At 48.1% G+C, this 26,661-nt stretch overlaps 2 protein-coding genes across 4 annotated transcripts in view; one reads left to right on the top strand and one right to left on the bottom strand.

Annotated features, from left to right (window-relative positions):
• The window catches only part of WDR48 (WD repeat domain 48), a 45,567-nt gene extending 29,946 nt beyond the window's left edge, over positions 1 to 15,621 (top strand). The window contains exons 12-20 of one of the 2 annotated variants that reach the window (XM_043885582.1): positions 2,538 to 2,645; positions 2,955 to 3,051; positions 5,148 to 5,243; positions 7,365 to 7,470; positions 8,417 to 8,504; positions 9,189 to 9,224; positions 10,839 to 10,915; positions 12,798 to 12,990; positions 13,595 to 15,621. In XM_043885582.1, the coding sequence (XP_043741517.1) occupies positions 2,538 to 2,645; positions 2,955 to 3,051; positions 5,148 to 5,243; positions 7,365 to 7,470; positions 8,417 to 8,504; positions 9,189 to 9,224; positions 10,839 to 10,915; positions 12,798 to 12,990; positions 13,595 to 13,690 (897 nt within the window). In that variant the 3' untranslated portion in view covers positions 13,691 to 15,621. The remainder of the gene's footprint in view (positions 1 to 2,537; positions 2,646 to 2,954; positions 3,052 to 5,147; positions 5,244 to 7,364; positions 7,471 to 8,416; positions 8,505 to 9,188; positions 9,225 to 10,838; positions 10,916 to 12,797; positions 12,991 to 13,594) is intronic. The other variant, XM_043885583.1, reaches the window with a different exon arrangement.
• GORASP1 (golgi reassembly stacking protein 1) lies at positions 15,622 to 26,661 on the bottom strand. Of its 2 annotated transcripts, none has more exons than XM_043885605.1 (9): positions 26,526 to 26,661; positions 22,322 to 22,402; positions 21,562 to 21,765; positions 20,026 to 20,112; positions 19,758 to 19,888; positions 19,342 to 19,534; positions 18,518 to 18,668; positions 17,977 to 18,129; positions 15,622 to 17,739 (listed from the first exon to the last, which is right to left on the bottom strand). In XM_043885605.1, exons 1-9 carry the CDS (start codon positions 26,586 to 26,588, stop codon positions 17,471 to 17,473), a joined length of 1,332 nt encoding a protein of 443 aa, XP_043741540.1. In that variant the 5' UTR covers positions 26,589 to 26,661; the 3' UTR covers positions 15,622 to 17,470. The 2 variants fall into 2 exon arrangements, with proteins under 2 accessions (XP_043741540.1, XP_043741541.1); XM_043885606.1 differs by lacking the exon at positions 26,526 to 26,661 and adding an exon at positions 22,516 to 24,481.

Here is a 26,661-nt window from a genome sequence, read left to right on the forward strand (position 1 = left end):
AGACATGACATTAAACAAAGGTACGGAAGTCAGGAGTGCTTTTAGGACCATAGGCTCAGAGTTGAACAGAGCTGCATTCTGACCTTGGCTCTGCCACCTGCCAGCCAAATCATCTCCAGAATATTCTTTCTTTTGTCTTTATTCCTAAAATCTGGGTCTTACCTATTTCTTGGTAATATTAAGGGAATGTTTGAGAAGTATATATTGTAATGACTGAGACATTATAGTTAGGAGGTTGTTGCACTAATACAGTGAAATATATTCCTCTGGAGTAGGGTGGGAACAAGCAGGTGTTTTAAAAAAAAATAGAATAATTAGATATTTAAGCTTGTGGATAAGAGTGATGCTTTCTCGATGGCTCAGTGGGTAAAGAATCTGCCTTCAATGCAGGAGACACAGAGATACAGGTTCGATCCCTGGGTCAGGAAGATTGCTTAGAGGAGGAAATGGCAACCCACTCCAATATTCTTGCCTGAAAAATCCCATGGACAGAGGAGCCTGGTGGGTTTCAGTCCATGGGGTTGCAAAGAGTCAGACACGACTGAGTGACTAAATACACAGGAAGAAAAGGAAGGAACAGAGATTAGTGCTTGGCTTTTGGATTAGTTTGGAAGTGTTACAGGGAACATAAGAAGAAAAAGGGTTATTGGGGGAAAGGGACAGGCTGAGAGAGGTAACAGATTTGAGTTTATGTGGGATGTCTGGTAGAGGTGTTTGCCGGCAGAGAGCTGTACACCCTAATATATGGATGAGAAAGCTGGGCTGGAGAAATGGCTCGGCTGTTGTCACCTGGAGATTGTAACTGGATCCATGAGAAGGTCAGTTTCCAAGAGATACATCTATACTGAAAATGGAAGAAACCAAATCATCTCCATTTCAAGAATTTTTAGAAAAAGAAGCCAAAAAGATGTTTAATCAAAAAGGGGTCAGAATGCTCAGAGCCAGTGGCGGCTCAAGGACTAATTGTCTCGGAAAGGAGCTTGTGGTAAGCTGAGCTAGCCTGCTGAGAGTTTGCGTGAGATAACAGAATGGAGTATTCATGTGGATCTAGTCAATGAAGATGACAGTGTCTGGGAAGGAAGTTTCTGCCAGATGGAGTGGGTTGAGTAGTGTTTGGGAGGTAAAGAAACAGAATTTGAATAGAGGCAATCTTTGATGATATTTGACTGGTGAGATAGGCAGAGGAGGCAGTGACTGGAGAAGATTTAGAGATGAAAAGGTCAAGGGAGGGTTTTGTTTTGGTGTTAAGGTATTTTTAAGATGGGAGAAATTTGATCACGGTTCACTGTTTATGGGGGGAAGCCAGTAGAGACATGAGAGGGTAGATGATGGTACAAGGCCCCCAAGACTCAAGAGATGAGGCAGTCCAGGTCCAGCAAGAAGGGACACCTTTTTCCTTGCACCGGGAAGAACAGTGGCAGAAAGTTAAGGGGATTTTGTTGAGGCTTCTCTTTTTTTAAGGAGTAGAGGTCAGAGTCACGTGCTGAGGGCAGTAAGAGAGGTGGTGGCAAGGTCAGAGATAGGAGGAAAGTAGAGATTTAACAAAGATGTCGTGGGAAGCTGTGGAAACAAGTTCCAGGTAGCATGGATAACTATCCCATTTATAGTAGGAATACTGTCAAGAATTTCAGAGGCCGCGATGACCTACCTGTGTGTTGTCCACGGGAATGTTGATGTTGTCCAGGAATCAAGCAAGATCGCAAGATGGGTTGCACGACATTGAGCCAGGCTCAAGTTGCCAGTGAATGTGGGACAGTAGCCACAGAGGTTACTAGATGGCAGTGAGGGAAAGGGGGTACAGTTTACTGCAGCTAAATGATACGGGCTTAGAGAAAGAGTTTTTCCATAGTGATGGTGGAATGATGGTCTCCATATGCCGTTAGGGAGTTCTGGGATGTAGAAGAGGACATGGGGTCACCCTTTGAGAAGATGGCTGATGAGATGGGCCCCTCAGGAACGAGCCAGGTTGCTGTTAGGAGGAAGAGGTAGAGGGAACATTCTGTCTTGTGGTTCAGAATTGAGATGAACTTATTGGACATGCTCCATGGCACCAGGTGAAGTTTGGAACATACTTTTGGGGAACGTAGGTATTTAGGGAATGAATAAGAAAGATTATAATGGTCAAGAAGGAGAAACTTAAGATTGCTGCCTATATATATACCTATTATCTGAAGGTAGCTTCATAGTTCTCTTCAAGTGCTTACAAACTGTTTTTTGTTCCTTCAAGATTTTTTTTCCCTTCCTTTGACATTGGTTACAGATAAGTGTGGTGGTATGTTATATCAATATCAGCAAAATTAAATTACAGTTTCCAAAAAAAGAGCATTTTGTGGTTCTTTAATTTAAAATTTTGCTAGGAGATAGTTATTTAAAGGTAAACTCTCTAAGAGAAAAATGTTTGATGACATTCTTTCTGAAACATATTTTAATCTCGATTTTATTTAGGCAAATGTGTAAAATTTTGAGTAGCTAAGTCAGAGTCAAATCAATTGACCACTTAATAGTAATAATTATCATACTTTCTTTTTGATGTATAGGCATGTAAAGTTGAAGATTTGGGCAAAGTGGATTTTGAAGATGAAATTAAGAAAAGATTTAAGATGGTATATGTACCAAATTGGTTCTCAGTAGACTTAAAAACAGGGGTAAGTTAGCAGTTGATATTTGTGCAATTTTGGATAGTTGAAAGTTTCTCATATAGCTGAGGATTAAGTATTAGTTTTGGAGTCCTGTGTTTTTAAGTTTGAAAGGAGAAGATTTTATGCCGTTTAAATGCCTTTTCATATCCCAGTATATTAAATTGTAGTTGCATTGAATCATGCAAAACACATTTTTGATTCTGAATCTGTGGCTTAGCACTCTAGTCAAATAGTGCAAATGAATAAGGATTTAGAGACTTACTTGAAGAATGTATTCAAATAGAATGCCACTAAACAATTTTTCTCTTTTGACAGATGTTGACAATTACTTTGGATGAGAGTGACTGCTTTGCTGCTTGGGTTTCTGCAAAAGATGCTGGCTTCAGCAGCCCCGATGGGTCGGATCCAAAATGTGAGTTTGTGTCCTTCCTTCCCTACCTCCTTCCAAAAGAATAGGTAGATCTGTGCTGGTTTTTTGCTATATGCTCATCGTTTTTGTTTATAAACAATATTTGGGTTTTTAAAAAATTATTTTTCAAGAAATCTATATTTAATTCTCTCATATGGAAATGGAAAATATTACATTTTAAGTGTTTTGGAATCTTGAGTTTTCTCACAATGTATGACTTAGCTTTAACAATTAAAGCTACTCTCTACCCTTAAAGCATTCAAGAAATCTGTTAGGTAAGGATAAGTGAAGCTAGGAAACAGTTTTACCCCCTCCAATTAAAAAAAAAGCATTATTGAAGTATAATTGACATATCATGTGTTGGTTTCAGATGTAAAGGATAATGATTCACTATTTGTATATATTGCAAAATAATCACAACAGTAAATCTAGTTAATAGTTAACATCTGTCGCCATGTATAGACAGTTTTTCTCTTGAGACTTTTTAAGATCTACTCTCTTATTAACTTTCAAATTCAACTTTTTGCAATACAGTATTAGTAAATATAGTCACCATGCTGTATGTCACATTCCCATGACGAATGTATTTTATAACTGGGAGTTCATACTTTTTGACTCCCTTCACCCATTTTGCCTATTCCATTACTCCTACCCCCGCAACATCTGGCAACCACCAATCTGTTCTCTGTTTCTATGAGCTCTGGTTTTTTTCTTGCTTTTTTGGTTTCAGATTCCACATGTAAGTGAGATCATATGGCATTTGTCTGTGTCTGACATATTTCGCTTAACCATAAGGCCTTCAGGGTTCATCCTGTTGTCACAAATGGCAAGACTTCATTTTTTTTTTTATGACTGCATAGTATTTCTTTGTGTGTGTGTCTCATTTGCTTTATCCATTCATCCATCAATGGACAATGAGGTTTTCTGTAAATAATGCTGCAGTGAACATGGAGGTGCATATATCTTTTTAAGTTAGTGTTTTCCTTTTCTTCAAATAAATACTCAGAAGTAGGATGCTAGTTATGATAGTTTTGTTCTTGGGGAACCACCATACTGTTTTCCACGGTGTCTGCACCAACTTACATTCCCATCAGTAGTGCACGGGGATCCTGTTTCTCCTCACACTCTCAAACATTTGTCATTTATCATCTTTTTGATTAACAGCCATTCTGACAGGTGTGAGGTGATATCTCATTGTGGTTTTGATTTGCCTTTGCCTGGTGATTAGTGATGTTGAGCAAGTTTTCATGTACCTGTTGGCCATCTGTATGTCTTCTTTGGAAAAGTCTATTCAGCTCTTCTACCCATTTTTTTAGTCAGATTTTTCCATTTTTTTGCTATTGAGTTGTATGAATTTTTTATATATTTTGGATATTAACCCATTTCTGATAAATAATTTGCAAATATTTTCTCCTATTCAGTAGGTTGCCTTTTCATTTTGTTAATGATTTCCTTTGCTCTGTAAAAGCTTGTTAGTTTGATATAGTTCCACTTACTTATTTTTGCCTTCATTGACTTTGCTTTTGGTGTAAGATCCAAAAAAATCATCCACCAAGATCATTGTCAGCAAGCTTATTGCCTGTGTTTTCTTCTAGGAGTATTATGGTTTCAAGTCTTACATTCATCTCTTTAATCCTTTTTGAGTTAATTTTTGTGTATGTTGAGAAGAGACTTATCTTCATAAGAGTCTATTATATTTTATTAATTATATCTTTGATCAGTATTCTTCTAAGAATGTAGCATGTAGAGATAACTGATATATATACAAAATATAGTGGCTTTATATGGAAATAGCTCTTTAAAGAATACAGTTTCTGTTGTTGTTTATTCATTTTCAAAGAATGGCTATATCTGAACAACCAAATAGAATATCTCTTTGCTTGATATTATCACTGCTTTAAACATTGTAAGGTGAAATTTTAAATAGACTTTATGAAATACGTAAAGTCTTGCTTTTAGACATCCTTTGCATTGGGTTAGGAATGTAACATCAGAATATGTAGAAACTTTTCATTTTTATTTCTCTCCCTCTATTTTTAAGTTAAAACTAATGTTTCTCTTTTCTGTTTTTTTTTCTTTTTTAACTGACTCTTTTGCAGTGAACTTAGGAGGACTTTTACTCCAGGCACTCCTAGAATATTGGCCTAGGACACATGTGAATCCAATAGATGAAGAAGAAAATGAAGTAAACCATGGTTTGTATTTTTATATTAGGATAATTGGTTTTAAAATTACTCTGAAGTTAAGGATATTTAGATTGTTATCCTGAGAATTTTAAATATAAAATTTTTTTTAAGCATTTGCTAAAGTATGACATAGTAAATAGTTGTGGTGTGCTCAATTTATTGCCCTCCCTTCTACATGCTAAAGAATGTCCATCCAGTCTTAACTGAGATATCAAAGAACTTTTAATTGGTGAGACTACACGAAGTATATAGAATCAATCTGGTATATTCAGGTGACCTTTGTCCTTAAAAATAGGCAGCTTAGCAGGTTTATTCTAAAGGTACTTCTCAAGGTATTGTGGACCTGCTGGATTTACCTCCAAAGCTAGCTATTTAGCTGCATTGGAAAGCCAGGTTTGTCCTTGTGAGGCATATTTCACATTGGCCTGAAATCTAGATATTCCCTAGTCTGATGATCTACCTGATATTGGCTCAAAAAATCAACTCCCAACTCAGAAGTGTCAGGGTAAGTGACTGTGTGTAAAGAATTAATGTCATTGAGGACATTCTGAAGCTGTGTGTGCCACAGTAACTCACTGTGCAGCATGGGAGAATTTGGAACTTATGAGTTTGGCTCAGTCTGATTAAAGAAAAGAGGGGAAAAATCTTAAAACAGCACAGCTGATACGTAACCTTGAGTCCCACCCACTGAGGACCTGCTCTGCTAACGATTCTCTGCAGATTGCCTGTTTGTGGTGGTCAGCAGTGATGAAGCCCTCCTGCCAGAGACTGTTGTGGCTGACTGATTCATCCAGAATAATTTTTGGAGTTTAAATCTGTTTTGCAAGGATGACATGCCTCTCTGTAAGCCAGTGTCCTGATGTCCCTGTCAAAGAGAGAGCACTGACCCCACACATGATGGCGTTTCTTTTGTCAGCTGGCTCACTTCATTCCCCTTCTGAATTGTACAGTGAACTGTGAGCCAGAGTCAGTGGAAAGATCTGCTCACAGAGGGTCGAGAAAGCTAGGTTCTGGTATGGGCTCTGCCATTTTATCAACTCTGCAGCTGTGGGCGTGCTGCTTCCTGTTCTTGACTTGTCTTTCTCCATCTATAACCTGACAGGGTGCCCTCGGAGGCCCAAGGAGCCAATAAAGACTAAGTAATGAAAACAAAGGGCTACAGGCAGCACCTCTTGAAGGCAGACTTTGGTTGGGGGAGTAAAGAATAAGTCACAGGAAATGGCAAATCATCCTTAAAATCAAATTGGCATAGTGAAGGCAGGGCAGGACCGAGCCAAGCTCAGGACACGCACACTCTACCTGTCTGGTAATCTTGCTGGAGCTGCGCGACACACAGTGGACACTCAAGCAGCTTGGGTTACATGTGGTGGGCAGCTCGAGTATTCGGAGGCCTGTAGTGAGTTGTAAGTGACGATAATAGAGATAGATGGGCATGGATCTCTCCATTCAGGGACTGGCATTCTGGGTGGGCAAAGCACCGCTTACATCTGCACCGCGTGATCAGAGTTGGTGCTGTGAGGGAGGGTCTGAGAGCGCTGTTGGTTGCAGAGGGCGAGATTGCTTCCAGATTCCTTCAGAAAGTGGTTATGAACGAACTGGTACTTGAGGGGGAGTCAGCTGCAGAGAGCTGACTGAAATGAAACCTGACTAAAATGAAATCTGTAGAGAGCAATAAAAATGAGTTTATGACCTCTCAGAGATTTTGTTTTTTACCAATACCATTAGTTGTGGCTGCCATTAAATATAAATTTTTTTTTCTGACACAAATTTCTCTGTGCTTGGTGTTTTACCAATCCCCACCCCACCAGCACCACAGAAAAGAGCAGATCATCGTTTATAAAGAGACTGTTCTAGACTTCCCTGTGGCTGAAGTAGGTGGTTATGTTTTTGTTTTAGATCTCAAACATTAATCTCTAAAATGTAATCATTTCTCATGAGATATGTCACACATTGCCGTATTTCTTATTTTCAGGAACTTTGTTTTTTACCTTTATTTCCATCTCTAGCTGACTTACAGGACTTTTTGACTTAAAAATCTTGCAATGGTTGGGTCCTGTGGAAACAAAATGTTTAGAATCTGTGTTGTTAGCACTAACTCTGGATACTGACGCCATCTGTATTTTTTCCTAGTAAATGGGGAGCAAGAGAACCGAGTACAGAAAGGAAATGGCTACTTTCAAGTGCCCCCACACACCCCTGTGATCTTTGGTGAAGCTGGAGGTCGCACCCTCTTCAGGTATGGGTAAGAAGGGCTCAGAGTGCATCCTGTTTGCCCTAAAGTTTTGATTCAAGCAAATGTCTATTGTTAACTTCGAGGGGTGTCTGGGTTTTGGTTTTTCACCTCCCTGAAATAGTTAAGTGTCTGATGCTATTAGACCCCATCTTAATTGAGAGCTGAGCCCCTAGTGATAAAATGAGGTTGATACCTTGTGGAGGTTGATAACCTTGCCTCAAGGCAGCTTCTTAGTGGTTTCTGCAGGAAATGCTTTTTCTCAGTTAACCAGCAAGACTGCCAGGGTGAGGGGACAGATGACTTCACCAGAAGTCCCCACCACAGGACAACATCTGAGTAGATAACTTCCCTCAGCCCAGGCCAGGGGAGATGGACTGGGCTGCTCCTGGGAACTGTCGTGCCCAACAGTGGCTTGACCTGAGATGCAAGGCTGTCCTTCATGAGGGCCTGCAGGCAAGTGCCAGACTGGCCTCACCTCCAAGTTGCCAGCCAGGGCCCAGGAAATGTCATGGGAGAAGGCCGTGGGCCAGAAGTAAGAAAACTATCTGTCTTGCCCTTGAGAGCAGAATTCTCTTCCTTGATGGGGAATTCCTGAGAGTGTGGTTACTGAAAACATCCTGACCCCATATTGTGTGTGGAGTGCCATGCCCTGTAGCACTGGTGGGCGACCTCAGGTGCCTTGCCTACAGCCAGCTTCCGTCCTCACCCAGGGGCCCCAGCAGGCAGCTGTGGTATATGTCTGGCCTTGGAATCTGGGAGCCTGAGTTTTACGGCTTGCTTTCACTCTTAGCAGAATGTCATTCTGCCTGCCTTCTACTTCATTTCCTCAGCTGTCAATTGGGGGTTATCCTGAATGAACTCCACAAGGTCCCTCCCTCTAACATTTGTTAACAGTGATATTGGGATCCGTGCTTGTTTTGTCACTTACTACATGATGGATTATGTTTAGGCTGCTCTGCCGAGATTCTGGGGGTGAGACTGAGTCCATGCTTCTTAATGAGACGGTGCCACAATGGGTAATTGACATCACTGTGGATGTAAGTGTCCTTCACTCCCACTTTGTCCTCTTATTTTTTTCCAAATCATGAAGAAAATTAACTGTATTAGATGGTATAATCTTTCATTGAAACTAGACTGCCAAGTGGAATCCTCTTCTGCTTCTGTGCAGTTCCAAGCTGCAGAGAAATATTATAATTATGTCTCTTTCTATCTTTATTTTTAATATATAAAATGTGCTTATCAAAGAAAATAATAAATGAATAAGGTGAAATTCCCATCCTTTTCCAAACATTCTCTTCCATTCACTTCCTATTCTTCCCAGAGGAAGTAAATATTAACAGCTTAATGTAAAGCCTTCAGTACCTTTTTCTGTGCATACACAAGTGTATATTATTTGTGTCTATGTGTGTCTAGATATATGTGATCCATATATAGATCATTTTATTTTGCACAGAATCTACTGTTCTATACTATTCTACAGTTTGGGTGTGTTTTTTGTTTGTTTGTTTTGTTTTTCACTTAAAAATATATTTTGGACATTTTTTCATATCGGTATATGGATCACTTCTTTTTAATGACTGCATAGTATTTCATTGTATAAATGTACCATGATTTATTTAGCCAGTCCCTATTAATGGACATTTAGGTTGTACCCAATGTTTTCTGTTACAAACAATGCTTCAGTGAACATCCTTGTATATATATCTTTGTGTACTTTTTAGGGTAAATTCCTAGAAGTGGAATTGCTGGATCAAAGGGTATGCCCATTTTAAATTTCAATAGATACTGCCAAATTGCACTCCACCAAGGGTGTACCAGTTTACACTCTCACCAAGTGTGCGAGCCCAGTACCCCACACCCTCACCAATGCTGGATACGTAGAATCTTTGCTGAAAGATAGACATCTTATCTCATTGTTTTAATTTTTTTAAACTTAGGATGAGGTTAAGCATCTTTTCATAGTGGCCATTTTTATTTCTTTTGTAAATTGCCTGTTTGTATTCTTTACTCGACTTTCTATTGGGTTATTTGTCTGTCTTATTGACTTGTAATAGTTCTTCATATTGACTATTAACCCTTGAATCATTCTCTTGCCTCTTGATTGAATTTTTGCTTTGCTCATGATGTCCTTTGGCAAGCAAAAAGTTTTAATTTTTATATGACCAGATTAATCCTTTATGGTTTTGAGTTTCATGTCTTGCTTAGGTATTTCCCACTCCAGAGTAGCAAAAATGTTTTCTTTTGTTCTCTTCTAGTATGTTTATGATAATGCTTTGTATCTAGATCATTAAAGTATTAGAATTTATTCTGTTTGGTGTGAAGTAAGATGCTCACTTTCTCCAAATGGATAGCCAGTGTGTCAACACAATTTATTGAATCATCTAAACTTTTCCTACTAATCTGAAATGCTATTTTATCATATACTAAATTTCTATACACACATATAGAAATAGCATATATAGTTATGTGCTATTGACCAATTTTATGTCTATTTAAAGCCTCATGAAAAAAGATTTAATCTCTAGAACCTTCTAGAAAATTTGTTTTCTGTCCCAGATGAACTTCCAAGAACTTAAAACCAGTCTGACACCTGATGGATATTCTAGTCTTCTCTAAATTTGAGCTCCCCATAAACCACTACTTCCTTTGAGTGTGAAACTCACTTGGATGCATTGCTGACTTTAGGCCTGTGGCTTATTCCCCAGAGGAAACATCCAAACAGGATATGACATGAGGCTCAAAGGGATTAATTCCCATAGCAAAGATGACCAATTAATTTTATCATTTATCTAAGTGTATGGTTTACATCATGTGGACATCTAGGTGGTTGGCTGAACTTTCCACTCTTATTTGAAACCTCAGACCTCACTCTGATGTCAGAGGTAAAGCAAGTTAGGAGGACTTGATTGACCTTTTCAGGTAGGATAATGGACCTTACCAGCATAGAGTGTATGGTTTTGCTCAAAAGTGAATGTTGTGGGTTTCTCTCAAGACAGTTAAATTTTTGTTCTGGCATTTGAATGTAGACTTGAGATTTTGGTTTGTATGGCTTAAAGAATTAAAATAAAGTTTGTTTCCCTTTAATACCTTGAATTGTTATTTGAGAAGAGCCATGCTGCAATTTTATATTGCCACTGACACTGCGTATAATTTGTCTTTATTTATGTTTTATTACAAAATGAAACATTATACTTTTCTAATACCCTTTCTCTAAGGCTGACATAATTTGATATCTTACTCTAAATTTCATAGAAAGTCACTTTTAAATGTACAATAGCTATTAACTTGTGAATCATGTTTTCTTATTGACATCATTTTAGTTTATCAACTAATAGAAACTATTTTACCTTTTTTCATTTTTAATATTTCAGAAAAATATGCCCAAATTCAACAAAATTCCTTTCTACCTCCAACCTCATGCATCTTCAGGAGCAAAAACCTTAAAAAAGTAAGTACATGGAGTGTTGTGCAATACTTTGATCTGATTAATTGCCAGAGATTTCTTTATTCCTCATGATTACATTTATAACACAGGAGGCAAGTACTAGATCTTAGGCTAACTTCATAATACTGAAAGTTTATATAATTTAACCATTTACAAAGTATGATCTTCCCTGGTAGCTCAACTGGTAAAAAATCTACTTGCAATGCAGGAGAGCCTGGTTCGATTCCTGGGTCGGGAAGATCCACTGGAGAAGGGATAGGCTACCCACTCCAGTATTCTTGAGCTTTCCAGGTGGCTCAGCTGGTAAAGAATCCACCTGCAATGTGTGAGACCTGGGTTTGATCCCTGGGTTGGATTTAATTAATTGCCAGAGATATTTTTTATTTGTTATGATTACATTTATAGCACAGGAGGCAAGTACTAGATCTTAGGTTAATTTCATAATATTGAAAGTTTATATAATTTAACCATTTACAAAGTACCTACTATGGCCAGTTGCAGATGTTCAAAATAAGACATGGATTTTGTTTCTTGCCATATTCATAGTTTAGGACACAATCTGTGTATAATTGCTTTTATGGATACTTAGGGAAAGAAACGGAGAAGGCAGTGGCACCCCACTCCAGTACCCTTGCCTGGAAAATCCCATGGACAGAGGAGCCTGGTGGGCTGCAGTCCATGGGGTCGCTAAGAGTCGGACACGACTGAGCGACTTCACTTTCACTTTTCACCTTCATGCATTGGAGAAGGAAATGGCAACCCACTCCAGTGTTCTTTCCTGGAGAATCCCAGGGACGGGGGAGCCTGGTGGGCTGTCGTCTGTGGGGTCGCACAGAGTCGGACACGACTGAAGCGACTTAGCAGCAGCAGCAGCAGGGAAAGAAAAGTGTAGGGGAAAGAAATGAATCTGTGACTATAGCTTTCCAGAAAGGTTTCTTGAAGGACATGGAATTTGAGCTGGACATGTAAGATTGGTCAAAAGAAAGATATTTCAGGTCCAGAAAATGGTTTGATCAGGGATGTGGAAGTAGGAGCTTACATAAGATATTGTTAGATTTCCAAACATACACACAAAAAAGAATAGAAGAATGAACCTCATTATCCCATCAAACAGCTTAAGTAACTGTCAGCATATGGCTAAACATTGTGTCATCTATACCTCTATCTTTCCTCCCTCCCACTGAATCCCCCTGCCTAGACACACACACACACACACACTCATACTCACACATTCACACACTCACACATCAGACACAGAGGATTATCTTAAAGCAAGTTCTAGATAGCACTTCAGCAGTATTTAATGATTGATGTTCAAGATGGCTTTTAAAGTATGAGCCTAAACCATTTGATTTGACCATTATTAACTGATGTCAGAGATACAGAAATAGGTTTGGGGATAAGGAAGTTGCTGAATCTAGTTTTGGACATGTAGAGTTTGCGATGCCTTTGGGGCATCAGCTGGAGCTGTTGGGTTGGTGAGTTTGGAGATCAGACAGGCAGTTGAAACTCGAGGTCGTGACTATAGGAGGGAGCCCTGGGAGAAACGGGTACAACCGTCATCGGAGCCTAATGAGCACCAGGGGCTGCCTTCCTTTCAGGAGCATTCAGTTTGCCCATGCTCTGGGAAGGCCTTTAAGGGAATAGAACCTAGAAGGCTATTCTTTATGTATATAATCTCACTTATTTGCACACAATCTGTCTTAGGAGAGGACACTGTAAGAAATCTGTTGGGAATTGTAAAAATGGAAAGCAATGACTAAGAACATGTATTGGTTTATGTTTTTGTGGTATGATTTAGCCTTATCAAATGTTATCACCAAAGAATATGGGAGAGAATATCCAGTGATTTCCTGATGTCACCATCTGCCCTTGCCTTTTTCAGGGACCGACTTTCTGCTAGTGACATGCTTCAAGTCCGGAAAGTAATGGAACACGTCTATGAGAAAATCATCAACTTGGATAATGAGTCTCAAACCACTAGCTCTTCTAATAATGAAAAACCAGGAGAACAGGAAAAAGAGGAGGATATTGCTGTATTGGCAGAGGAGAAAATTGAACTTTTGTGCCAGGACCAGGTAAATGGACTTGAGGACACCGCCCCATTTTTTCCAGTGCTGGTGCTCAGAATTTCATAATGTGGTAGGATTGTGGTTTCCAGATCTGTTGCCTTGCGGGGGTTGAGGGGAGGGCCTCTGCTTTTAGAGAGACTGTAAGGAGCGCCGGGTCTCCCACCTATTTGTGAGGCCCTTTTTGGAGGGCTTGATTAACCCACCCTAAAGCTTCCATTTACCCAGGGGGCAGTTTTCAGGAAGGGGACAAGGAGATTGAAATGCACACACAGACAGATGTGGATGTGCTGGTGGCTTTTTTTTTTGTGAAAAGAAAGCCACGTGCTCATCTTGATGTGCAGAGCAGCATCTGCTGTGTTAAAGATCTGAAGAGGAGGTGAGTGGAGCATCTGTGCAAATGCTGTAAATGAGGATCCAGTTGAGGCATTTCTTCAGAACGGCTAGATGTGTCGTGTCTGCCCTAGCCACACGAGTTCACGTCTCCCGTGCCCAGATTCATGCCTGCAGGCAGCAAGAACAGGCCACCAAGCATGGGCAAGGAGAGCTCGGCATTAGCAATAACAGCCTGAGATACTGGATACTTTTTTATTATTTATTTTTTGCTATTCAGGTTTTGGATCCAAATATGGACCTTCGAACAGTGAAACACTTCATATGGAAGAGTGGTGGTGACCTCACCCTCCATTACCGTCAGAAGTCCACGTGAAGGGCGGGCCAGCACTCCTGGGTATTCATTTACTGACCTTCCTCTATGGCCCCAAGAGTAGTCCTAGGAAGCCCAGAGCCCCAGTGGGAACAAGACTTCTAACGACTGATTTGGTATGGACCGAGATTATCTTTCCATTGAAGTGACTAATCAAGATGTAATATAGAAACCAGTCTCCATGTGTAGATTAAGCTGTCCCCCAGGGAGGCAGAGCGCCAGAGCGGAAGAGCCCCAAGCAGGCTGTGTGTTGCGAGATGTACTGAGGACTGATGAGAGGCCAGCACAGATTTTGCTTCCTCCTTTTGTTTCCAAGGACCTTATCTTGATCTGTTAGCACTTGTCAGAGACACGTGGTAGGGCCGTGTCTGTCACTGTGTTCCAACTCCAATCCCGCACTCGGGAGCTTTTCTAGGAGTACATTCCATCTACGCAGCACCTATGAAGGCTTTTTCCAAGTTTGTCATTAAAAAAAACAAACAAGTTGTTTTCACCATTTAAGACAGTTACTTTTAATAGGAATTGGCTGTTGCACAATTCAGGAGCCAGCCCATTTCATGATAAACGATTGCTGTTGGGCTTGTTTTTAGTACTGCACCTCAGATGTGTTGTGGGCAGACCTGTTGAACCCAGGTGCTGGGCCACAGCGCTGGGACTGCCAGCCTAGAGCGCGCCCAGCCCGTGCCCAGCCGAGACGCCTGGACTGCACTGCGCGGCGGCCGCAAGGGGGCGCAGCTGTCTCACTTCTCCCTCCACTGTGTTTTCTTTACGGGCAAAGCCAGTGACTCCACAGGGTCTTGCTCCGGGTGAGCAGCATGACACCATCAAAACTTAAGACCATGATGAGATCCTAACTTCATTTAAATGCTACCTAATATTTTTGGTGTCAGAGTGAAAGGCTATCATAATGAGTTAACTTGATATTCATGTCCTGGAGTACACACGTTTGTTTCTTCCAGTTTTATACGCAGGTTTGTGTTGTTGTTGGACCTGTATCCAGGTTTCTTTTCACTGTTCTTTCTAACAACCTAAAGCTTTCATAGAATCATTTGGATCTTGTACAGAATATAACTTATTGGGGGTAAACACTTCAATTTTTGGCAGAAAAAAAAAATACTTTGGATTCTCCCCAAGGTCATTTGTACTTGGAATAGAACAATGATCCACCCCCATAAAACTACATAAGACAAGCCTCCTGTGTGAAGCCAGAAGCACAAGTGCCTTCAGAGGGCAGTTTATTCCAATCCAGTTGCCTCCCCAGCTTGTGTGTGGCCTGTCCCCATAATAGCAGGGACTGTGGAGGGGGTGGGGAAGGTTTTTTCTTTTCTACATCTTCACGGGTTCAGCTGGAGGCAGCTGATGGGCCTGGGTCTGGACCTAACCGTTTGAGATACTCTGATCCGCACAACTGTAGAGACAGGGTTCACTCACTGCTGGGCAGCCTCCTTTGGAAAGTGGAGCGGTCATTGCCTCCAGCACTTTGAAGAAGTGAGCAAAGACACGCCACGTTTCCAACGAGTCTGTCTCCCTTATGCAGAGAGCAACGGCTTTTTTTAAAAAAAAAAATCCTTTCTATCTGTTGAATACAACGGTGCACTTTCGGTGCACATTTTTTAGCAATAGTTGTGAATTAATGGCTTAAAAAAAAAAAAAAAAAAACACCTCATTTCCCAGCCCTCAGCTTTGTTTGCACGAAGGGCCCTTGGGCTGAAGGAATGGGTCTCGCTGGGCCGTGCTGCCCCATGTGCCGAGTCTTGAGGGGCGGCTGTGCTCCCTTCCCATCTTACATCTGACACCCCTGCCCCAGCATGGTTGTTTTTTTGTTGTTCCAGTCAAACCCGTAATAGTTTCCAGAAGATTTGACAGTCTGCAATGCCAAAAGGGTAAAAATCTGTATTTCACAGTTGTATAGAATAAAGGCTTTAGTTAAAATATTTCAAAGTGTACAGTACACATTTATTTCCACTTGTCATTTTCCTTCATAGCAGATTACAGAGAAAGTAAGAAACTTCTGGTTTTGTGTTTACCCTGGAAATAATTAGCATTGATATCCATTTTAGCCCCCAGTTTAGGGAGGGGAGTATGTTAATGTGAGGGCGGGAAGAACCAGGTCCCTTGGGTGAGGGTGACTCTGGGTCAGGCCGCCAGGTTAGTGAAGGGAAACTGGCTTCAGAACAGGCCTCGCCTGATTCTACTTCTGGATTCCTGCAGGCAGACACTGGGCTCCCAGACAACCCAGGAACCAGGTTCTGGCACTGCCTCTGGACACAACGCCTCCCTACTCTGCAGGCTTATCAGCTGCTCTAGTGGACCTGACCAGGATTTGCTTTTTAAATGCAGTCTCAGTGCAGGGAACGTGAGGTGTTTGCTGATATGGGGCCCTCCCTCCATATCTTTGGCCTCTGGCCCCCAGAGCAGACTCCCTCCATATCTTTGGTCTGGGCCCCTCTGTGAGCCTAACAGAGCTCTGAATTCCCTGTAAGGGCACACATTCCACATCAGATGGTAAAGGTGGGACTTTCGACTGGGCTGAGGCTAGACGGCCAGACTGGAGGCAGCTTTCATGGTAATCAGCAAGGGCTGTGGAAAGGTGAGGGACTCTGGCCAAAGAGGAGAGGACTTCAAGTGATAAGGATCATCCCTGCACGGAGCCCTCCTGTTGCTGTGGGGACCTAGGCAGAGCAAGACACACAACCCAGTCTCAGCCTCCTGAGGCACTGCAGGAGAGGGGAACAGCCCCCTCCCGTACTGTGGAAAATAACAGAGGGCCCTTACTCACTCTTGTCCAGGCGCCTCATCCCTGCTTGGGGTGGGAGCTGTGTGTGAAGAGCTCCAGGCAGGAGGACCGGCTCTGAGAGCCTGCTTAGGATGGTGAACTTAAATTTGTTAACTTTTATTCATCACTAGGATGGCTAGATGCCTTGTATATTTAAAAGAGATGGTTGTAAAAGTTTGGGAGCTGACAGGTGTCCCGTCTGGGGACACTAGGTGCGTTAGATGTGGATGGTCGGGAAGCAGCAGCATCATGTCCCAAGCACAGGTGAGTCTCTGCTGAAGGGCCTAGAATTTCCAACTGGCCCTCAGGAGAAGGGGGCAGGTTCATGGGAATATGTGGTCAGCCTGAGCCAACTGTGCAGAGTAGCACAGGGTGAGACAGTAAATGGGGCGGCAGGGGTCCCCAGGGCTTGGGGGTGCCCTCCATTACAGATAGGCTGCCTGTAATGGAAAGAATCAAGGCAAGCCCTACGGAAGGATTAGGCGAACACTCGACACAACCCCTCCCTCCCTCACCCCATCTTCACACCTAATGGTGCCTGGACTCTGTTACCTGCCGTGTAGCCACAGTGACTGGAGCAGGAACATGTAATGGGCACGTGGCCCAAAGATGCCCTTCCCCAAGGCCCGTGGCCTTTACCAATGGAAGCTCCATGCCCGACCCAAGCAGCAAAGAATCCTCTCCTATCCCAGCTTCTGGAAAACTTACTTAACCTGGTGCTGTTCCCAGCCCCCTGCTACGCCAAAAGTACTTGATTGAGATTCTTAGACAAGTGCCCAATTCCCCAAAGCCAGGACCATCAGGCAGAATGACTGCTGACAGGTTGTCTCGTGGAGACCAGTAGGGTCTGAGTGGACACAAGCGCCCCCCACAATCAGCAGAAGACACTGCCCAGCACTTAGGGCCTCCCTCAGCCCAGGAAGCACTAAAATAGGGGCCACCCCACACAGCGTGGCCTCAGCTGCCTCCCGCTTCCAGGCCTCATGAAACGCCATCAAAGGGCCTGGTCATAGCCCGGAGTGGTGTTCAGGAGTGGAGAGCCGGGCCTGGCTAGGAGCCCCCCCAGCCTCCACCCCGCAGTCTGGGCTCTCTGGGCTTGCTGGCTCCTCCTCCGCCTGGGCTTCGAGCAGCTCAGCAGACAGCCCGTCTTCGGGTGAGGCAGCAGAAGTAAGGCTGTCGGGAAGGGTCAGCTGAGGCAGGTGGTCTGGCTGGGCCTGGGCGCCGGGGCTGTCTGGGAAGGAGACCTCAAACTCGGACCCAGACCAGGTGGCCTCACCTGAAACAAACAGGGTGGAGCTGAGGAGGCCCACAGAACTGGGGCCAGTGTGGCCTGGGGCAGTCACCCCACTGACCCCCAGCTCCCGCCCCCCGTGTTGACGGGATGGGGGGGCGCCAGCATATGAGCGCCTTGATGTGGCTGCCCTCCCCCACAGGCCAGCCTCTAACCGGCTAAGAGACCCAGGGCCGCCTTTGCCACAACCCAGGGTCCCTCCCAGAGGGGCCGGCCCCTCACCACCACGCTCGTGAGAACCGCTGCTGGAGCAGACGTCCTCCAGCCCTGAGGCTGAGACCGCAGGGGGGGTCAGCTCTGCGGAAGAGGGCAGGCAGGGCCAGACGCTGGCGTTGCTGCTGTCCAAAAGGGAGAGGCCAGACACGTCCAGGAAGCCTGGGGGAAGGCACACGATTCTGTCGGTGCAGAACCCTGACCGCTGGAAGGCCAGCGCCTCAGGCTCACTGTGCCCAGTTTCTGGGGCATCTGGCCTGGCCTGAGGAGACCTCAGCTGTTTGTGAAGCCCCAGCCACCCCAGAGGCTCCCCACAGCCGGTTTCTGAGGAAGGAAAGGCGCCTGGGCTGGGTGATCACAGGACAGCCCAGTGGCAGAGGGCCCTGCCCCTGCCCTGTGCTCAGAGTGCTATGTGACCAAGCAGCCCCCTCCCGCCTCTGGACGGCAGCCTCCCCATCCGCACACTGGTCACATCGTCTGCGACTAGCCTGGCAGGCATGAGATAGCTGCCAGCGCCCAGCCCTCAGCTTGCTCCCGGCCTGCTCGGTACCTGGGTCCATGACCCGCTGTAGTGGAGGCGGAGGCTGCAGAGGAGTCTCCATGGAACGGGGCAGGTCTCCGAGGTCTTGAGCGCCCTGGCCAGGACTTTCAGGCCCAGGGAGCTGTTCCTCTGTGGAGGAGTCAGGTGCCTGCAGCAAGGCCTAAGGGGAGCCGGGGAAAAAGAGGAATCAGAGGCGTCTGTCAGGACAGGGCTAATCCAGCCTAACCCCTAGCCCACACCTACCCCGGGAGCACCACTCAGCTCACGGGAGCAAACAGCCTTGGGGACCTACTGCTTCCTCCACAGCAGATGTGCAGCCAGGCAAGAGGGGCCTAGCTGGCCTCCCTTGAGGTGCCAACATGGACTTGGGGTCCCCTCCCCACTCTGCTGAGCAGCCCTATCTGTGACCCCCTGGCATAGTCCATGCCTAGAGAGTAGTCCCCGAGTGCCCGCATGCAGACTCCAGGCACTAGCCTGATGCTCAGAGGCACCTGGGCCAGACACAGTCGCTGGCTTAACTTTCCGACAGACTCAGGGAGGCACAGGACAAAGGTCTGCCCACCCCGAGCCTCAGTTTCCCAGTCATGAAATGAAAATGACAGCCTGTGCCTCGCACTCCCCTCACCTGCAGACCCAAGTGGCAGGAAAACCGAAGCAGGTTGCACAGTCCCGGGACTGGCCCCATCTGCTCCCCCTGGGTCCCACAAGCCGGGGGGCTTCCCAGGGGCTCCACAAACAGGCTCCCAGTGAGGACAGCCCCAGTCTCCTCCTTTCCCAGCTGCAGGCCCGTCTGCCCACATGAAACTCCCCTCTTGCCCCAGCTGGCCACGTACCTCCACGTAGTCACCCTGTTTGGAGCCTGTCTCCAGGCCAAGAGGAGCAGCAGAGTCCTGGTGGGCGGGTCCAGGCGGCGGGGCACCGGGTGGTGGGACACTGGGTGGCGGGCCACCAGGCGGCTTCTTGTGGTGGCTGGGGGGCTGGGTTGGGATCCGGTGCAGATACCCGTAGCCAATGCCACAGCCCAGGCTGCCAAAGGCCAGAAACACCCTCCTGGGCTTGTCCCACAGCCCTTCCTTCCCCTGCCACCCCCACCCCCCAGCAATGAGAGGGTCTCCTAGACCAACAGCAGCCTCAGGACCCCTGGGCCCAGGGCCCAGCCCTCCGCCCCCACTGTGGACTCAAGGTCCATGCCCACTGGCCAGGCGCCCCCCAGAGCCCCACCCCGCCGCCCTCCGACCCCAGGAAGTACCTGCCCTCTCCACCCCAGGCTGCATTGGGGGTGACAGTCACCTCCCGGCAGGAGTCGGACTCAGAATTGTAAACCATCAGCTTCAAGGGCTTCCCCTCGTGGGATTCGATGAGCGAGAAGAAGTCCTCGGACTACGACAGACAGACAGACGCACCTAAGCCCTGTTCCCACTCTGGGATGGGAAGCCTCACAAGACAAGACACTTCCCACGGACAGCACCCCACCCAGCGGGCCGGGGGAGGGGGGAGGGAAGCCTGCCCTTCCTCACCTCCTGGAGGATCTGGTCCGAGCCCACAACGTAGTCTGTGTAGGGGCGCAGGCCCGCCAGGGCAGCAGGTGAAGAGGGCTCCACATCCTGAGGAAAAAGAATCACGAATTACCCAACTGTCAGCCTTGCCACTGGGGGGGCAGCGCGTGGACAGCTGCGTCTTCAGGTGGTGAGTAGTGGACCTGTCCTCTGTCCCCAGGCCAAGACCTCAAACCCAGACTCGCCCAGCCCAGCCCCTCGTTCCCCTGCCTCCCGCAGTCCACAGTCTGCCCAGCAGAGGGCAGCGCTGCGTCACGGCGCGCATTACAGCTCCCGCATCTCACCACCTGGCGCTGTAGACAGACACTTGACCCCTCTGCCCCAGTTTCCCCACAGTTAAAAGTAGGATATGTAGTACTAGGCAAAAGGTTGCTGAGAAGACCAAAAAAAACCACATGTACAGAATGAAACCACACCTTGTCCCACACTAAACGCCCCACTTTATTGCTGTTACTGCTGCAGGCATGGTGCTGAAGATCTCAGGGTAGGGGGGAGGTTGAAGGCACGGGTGGTGAGAAGTAGGTGCAAGGATTGCCTTCTCTCTTGGAAAGCTCCACTCCCACCTCCCAGTCTCCCAAGAAATGTGGAAGGATTTGCATCACCACTCCCGCATTGCACTCATGGACAAACTGAGTAAGGCCAGCTGAAAAGATTGAGGAGGCTCCCCCAAGGGGTCAGTGAGCAACAGAAGCAACCAGACACCACATCAGCCCATTTCTAGCTCAGGGCTCCTTCCATCCATCAAGCTGCAGGACTGAGCATTCGAGAACCTGGGCACAACCAGTGACTGCATGTCACGTGTGCATGTACGTCCATGAACGAACATTAACAGCAACAGCTGTGACAACGCAGTCACGGAGACTCTTTAAGGTTCAGACCCCAGGCACCAGTCGGGTGCCCGCAGGGGCTCTCAGGTGACCTGCCCCCAAACACATAGTACTGGTATACCCTAGAGTAGACCAGAAAAAAACACTCTTTTTAGATAAGGACTAAAGCAGCGGCAGGATTTCCCAGGTGACACAGCGGTAAAGAATCTGCCTGCCAACGCAGGAGACACAGGTTCAATCCCTGGGTCGGGAAGATGCCCCAGAGGAGGGCATGGCAGCTCACTCCAGTGTTCTTGCCTGGGAAATCCCATGGACAGAGGAGTCTGGTGGGCTACAGTCCACAGGGTTGCAGAATCAGATACAACTTAGTGACTAAACAATGCAAAGCAGTAATAGCATCATTCTGGCAGCACAGCGACCCTTCCAGCAGATGGCAGCCCCATCTTTCCAAAGAAGATACCAAGGTCTAGAGTGTAAGAAACCACCCAAAGTCAGAGGGCCCTGTGCAGGTGACGAGGAGTTGCCCTCTCTGGGACCCTGGAACAGGGAGACCACACCCTTCCCTCAGAATCCCCTGACAGACCCATTGGCTGCTGGCCTTTCCTAGGAGGCCTCCCCACACACCCACCCCCCTGTCCGCCCGTGATCCCACATGCTCGCCCCCACTCACCAGCACGTGCCACACGTGCTCGCTGGCCCGGCGGAAGCTGCAGAAGCGGACGCTGGCGCCCAGCAGGCCCTGGCCGCCCCACATGTTGCTGGGAACCACCTCCACCTCACGTACTTTCATGGTCTTCATGTTGAACACCTCCAGCTTCACTGGCTTCTCCACGTTGGCCTTCAGCAGGGCCTTGAGAGTGTCATTCTCCTTGTTCTGTAGGGGCAGCAGGGCTGACTCCCGGAGTGACCCCCAACACCCAGCCAGGCCCCCCAGACAAGTCTGGGTCTGATACAGGGTGAGGGCGTTGGGGGCCAGCTGCCCCCGAGACACCTGGTGTAGGGCTGGGTCCACAGGTCAGGGCTGGGCCTGCAGCCACTGGACCCCCAGCATCCCTAAGCCCTGCTAAACCTTCCTCCCTCGGGCCCCCCAGAAAACACCACAAGGGAAGCAAAGAGCCCCCTGAGTCCAGAGCACTGCCTCGCGGCCCACTCTGAGAAGCCCCTTCCAGAGCCCTCACCCCTCTGGGCAGGCCTGGAGGCTTTGTGGACAGTGCCAGGAGACCCCTGCCTCCGGGCCACCCCGGAGGGCCCAAGAACTAAACTCCAGGTGGGGCCCCCATCGGGCTCAGTGTTGCCCTGGAAGAAGGGGAGATGGGCTTTGGCCTCCCTCCAGCAGAAAAGGCAGGCACGGCTGGGGTTCCCATGGGACAGCAGGAGACAGACAGATAGACAGACACACACACACAGCAGAGGCAGGAGAGGGGCCTCACCAGTCTTGAGTGCCCGATGGTGATGATGAAGTCGAAGTAGGGCTCCAGGCCTGCCTGCTGGGCGGGGGAGTTCTCCTGCACCTGGGCAGCAGGGAGGCTGTGGTCACTGCGCTGACCCCAGGACTCTCCCAGAAACCTCCAGCCCTCAATTCGAGAAACCACCCCACTCCCCCTGTCCCAGAGAGGACACAGACCCCAGCGTGAACTGTTCCAGGTGGGTCACACATGGGCATAGTCAAGGCTCACTCCATCTTCTCTCGCTACTTTCCTGGGCTTATGTTTTCCTCTTTCAGAAAACGACTCTTTCCAGATCGTGATCCACAGACTATGCTTCCAGACAGCCTCACAGACGAGCCCAGGGCAGGAGGCCATGGGGAGGCTGGGTGACTCAGATGCTGCCCCAGAGGCCTGCGCTGGGGCCACTGGAAAGCCAGGAGGGTTTACCAGAAAGGTTCAGATGTGGGCAGGAAGGGAGTGCCCCAGGGTCGCGCCCAGAAAGACAGGAGCGGGGAAGACAGCCTCTGGCCAGATCCCAGAGCACCCCTGACCCTGTGGTGACAGATCCAGGCAGGGTTGAGGAGGGCTGGCTGGGGAGAACGGACCCCGGGGTCGGGCCTGAGCCTGAGCCAGGAAGCCTGGTGAGCAGCGCACAGTTCCCTTCGCCATCCAACCTCCCCACGCAGGCCAGCCCAAGGGTGCTCCAGTGCTGCCTTGCGCTCCCAGACTCCCCGCTGTCTCCAAAAGCACAACAGCCAGGCTTGCAGCTCTGGTGGAAATCCATCTCAAAGGCCCCATTCACAGAGCCTCGCTCAGACAATGCAGCCTTTATCCCCCGTTCTGGATGGAAGGTGGGACCCACGCCCTCCAGCCTTTGGCTGTGAGCACTTGAAGCCCAGTGTCAACCAGGCCCGCAACCCCCAGGGCTCAGGCGGCCTCAGGTTCTCGATGCCTACTTGAGGGGAAGGCCCTGTGGCTTCTGCCACTCCTCAGGCCCTCCAATCCCAGATTGAAGGGAACCCTCACAGCTGAGGCTGTGGATTCAGGCCAGTCTGCCCCTGGGATTAGGGCTCCCTCCTCACAGCAGTACCATCAGAGCGTCTTCTTGCCACCTCTAGAAGCTGCCACGGCTTCCACTGAGAAGGAGCCCAGAAACCCAACTCCAGCCCTAGTTGGCCTCGCCCAGAGGGCTGCTCTTGGGAGCCCACTTCGCCATCCCTTCAGGGGAAAGTCTGGGGAAGAGGTAGCTTTTCAGAATCGGAGGACAGTTCATCTGAGAGAGCGGGTGGGGAGCTGCTCCTCCCTGCTGTGGACCACTCCACTCCACCTCTCCTGGGGACAGGCCGCCGCTCCTGAGCAGGCTGGTCACCCGTACCCTCCTCCACCCACCGTTAGCCCCTCTCAGTCACCAAGGAGGCCCCGAGGCTCAGGCCCCAGTGCGCAGGTGCAGGCTCTGTCCCAGCCCCCCAGCGCCTCCACCTCCTCGCTCCCGTGGCCTTGTCCTTGGTCTGGTGGTACTCCCCTGCCTCTGGCCTGGGCCTTGTCGTCGCCCGCTATGGCTCCACAGCAGAAGTCATCTGGGATGCCGCCCACCGCACCCCCAGTCCTGCAGCAAGCGCCCCCTCTGTCTGGCTTTATCCCGGGGGCTCCTGACACCCCCAACCCCACAGCCTACCACGGGTGCTGCTCTCATAAGCCGCTCCCCATCTCCCATCAGGGCACCTAGAGCAAGTAACCGCACCATGGCAGCTTACACCTTCTGAGGATTGGCTAGGTGCCAGGCGAGTGCACCACCCGCTTCCCCCATCATTTAACCGTCTCACTAACCCCCAACTGACAGGGAAGGAAAAGCACTCAGTTATTCAACAGCAGCCTGACCCCAGGAAATCCGACCCACAGCTTGCTCCTGCCCACAGCCCTGTACCAGCCTGCCGAGGGCAGTGACTTCTCCCCCATGCTCTGCACACTGTGGGAAGGCCAACAGTTAGAGAAAGCAGCCCACTTGTTCTCTGTTCGGTTTTCTTTTTACTATTAAGGAGGCAACATTACACTTCTATTTAAAACCTCCTGATGGTACCATACCTCAGCATCAAATCCTAAATGCCCAGGACGACACACAAGGCCCCACACAATGTGGCCTCATCCTTTCCCACCCTCCTCACAAGGGCCTGGCCATTCAAGCACACCAGTCCCACCTCCTCACTGCTCAAGCCCAGTAGCATAATCCCACCTCAGCGTCTCCCTCCGCCCTGAACACTCTTCCCCCACATATTTATGTGTGTGTATATAGATATATATATATATATATATAAAACAGGAAAAAATTTATCGTGGAACTATTAAAGACCAATGACTTGAAGAAGGAAAGAAAATGATCAAGCAGATTAAAAAGCTATGTAGGGTACTTAATTGCAAGAGTGACCAGACAAACTTCACCTAGCCTACTGTCCACTCCTTATTTCTGAGTGTTGGTTCAAACATGACTTGATCAGAGGCCTTTCCTGACCCTTCTATCCAAAACAGCACCCACTCATCACTCTGGACCCCTTACTCTGCTTTATTTTTCTCTCCAGCAACGGTCACCACCTACCATACATTTCAATTTCTAGCCTGCTCCCTTCTCTCCCAGCTGGCACCCGAATGTAAGCTCTATAAGAACAGGGACAATGTCTCTTCTGCTCACTGCTTTATCTCCAGTGCCCAGAAATCTACATGCCATAGCATATGTATTCAAAGTCACTGTTTTTGGCTATAAGGATATATCGTACAACACAGGGCACATAGAAAATACTTTTATATAATAACTATAAATGGAGCACAGCCTTTTAAAATTGTGTATCACTATATTGTATGCATATATAAAATTATACAACTATACTTCAATTAAAAAAATAAAGCTGCCCGTATGAAATGAAAAAAATAAATGTTTCGTAAATGAAGACCCAGTTCCTCAAACTTTCCACTCTGTCCCTCTCCAACAGGCCCTTCTTATCTTCACTCTTACCATCCACCCCCAGGCCCTGCCAACAGCCTTAACTTGCTTTCCATCAAACCTGTTGGAAGACCCTTCTGGCTGGATGCATTTCACTGTCCACTTTTTCCCTCTGGTACCACACCATGGTGTCCACTAGGGAAAGCCTATCAGCAAGCACAAATCCTGTTACCTCTGGGTCCTGGAGCCATTCTGCTTTTCCTTTTAGCAAACCTCTTCAGTCCCCACTCTCATTCCCCAACCCTCCACCGCCTAGTTGTTAATGACAATAACAGAGACCACTCAAAAGTAAGGCACCAAACTGACAAGCTACGCCCATCTCTGCAGCCATCCATCTGGGCACAAGGGAAAAGGGAGTCTGGCCCACCTGCGCTGGGGAGACAAAGACCCACCTACCCTCTCATCTCCTTTACAGCCCCGCCCTCTCCGAGGTACTAATCACCCCACATCTCTATCTGTCTGCGGACCCTTCTCCCCACCTTCAGGCCCTGGAACTCCATCTCCACTTCCCTCGGGACTGCTCATCCAGACCTCTTTGTGGCAACATGGATGACTCATTCTCTGCTGAGGCCCTACCGCGCTTCTCCGCAGTGTTCCCCTGGGGACCCTCCCCCTGCAGCAAATCTATCCCCGAGCCCTCTGCCGCATTCTCTCTGCTCTCCCGCTCCCACTTTCCCTGTGTGGTTCTCGCTGGTCTTGGACCTCTCGAAGCCTTTCGACCCCAAGAAGCGTGGGATGAGAGCCGGCGGGCTCCCCGGCAGCTGGCGACTCCCTGGATCCAAGACGGCCGGGGACTGGGCTGAGCTGGATCTCTCCTCAGGCCCAGCATGGAGAGCAGTGCACAGCAGGCGATCATAAATGTGTTCACACAAGTGCACAAATTCTCCGGACTGAACCTGGTGCGTTCACTCTCCACCTGGGACAAGTGCCATTCCGGAGCTGCCCGACTCCACCAGGAAACGCTCCCGCTTCCTGCAGAGCTGGCACTCGGGGCTGGCGCCGGGCCGACCGCGGCCGCAGGCGGGACGGGACCCGGGGGTGCCACGGCGCCTTCTCTCCGGCGACGGCTCCCACCGGGAAGGGGTACAACCCTCCCCCGGGTGGCCACCCAGGGCCGAGACCCCGCGGCTGCCGCCCCCGGGTCGACGATCCGGCGTTCCCGCGCGTCGGAGCGGGTGCCGCGCCAAGACCTCCAGCGCCGCAGGGGCGACTCACCCCGTGCAGGTGGAAGCCCTCGGCGCCGCCCGCAGGCTGCTCGGCGCTGGCGCCCAGGCCCATGGCCACGGTCAGCTCGGGCGACGGTGCCCGAGACCTCGACGCCTACCCGGGAGGCCCAACTGGGTGCCCCCAG

Source organism: Cervus elaphus, chromosome 24, assembly GCF_910594005.1.
Source record: "Cervus elaphus chromosome 24, mCerEla1.1, whole genome shotgun sequence".
Taxonomy (NCBI): domain Eukaryota; kingdom Metazoa; phylum Chordata; class Mammalia; order Artiodactyla; family Cervidae; genus Cervus; species Cervus elaphus.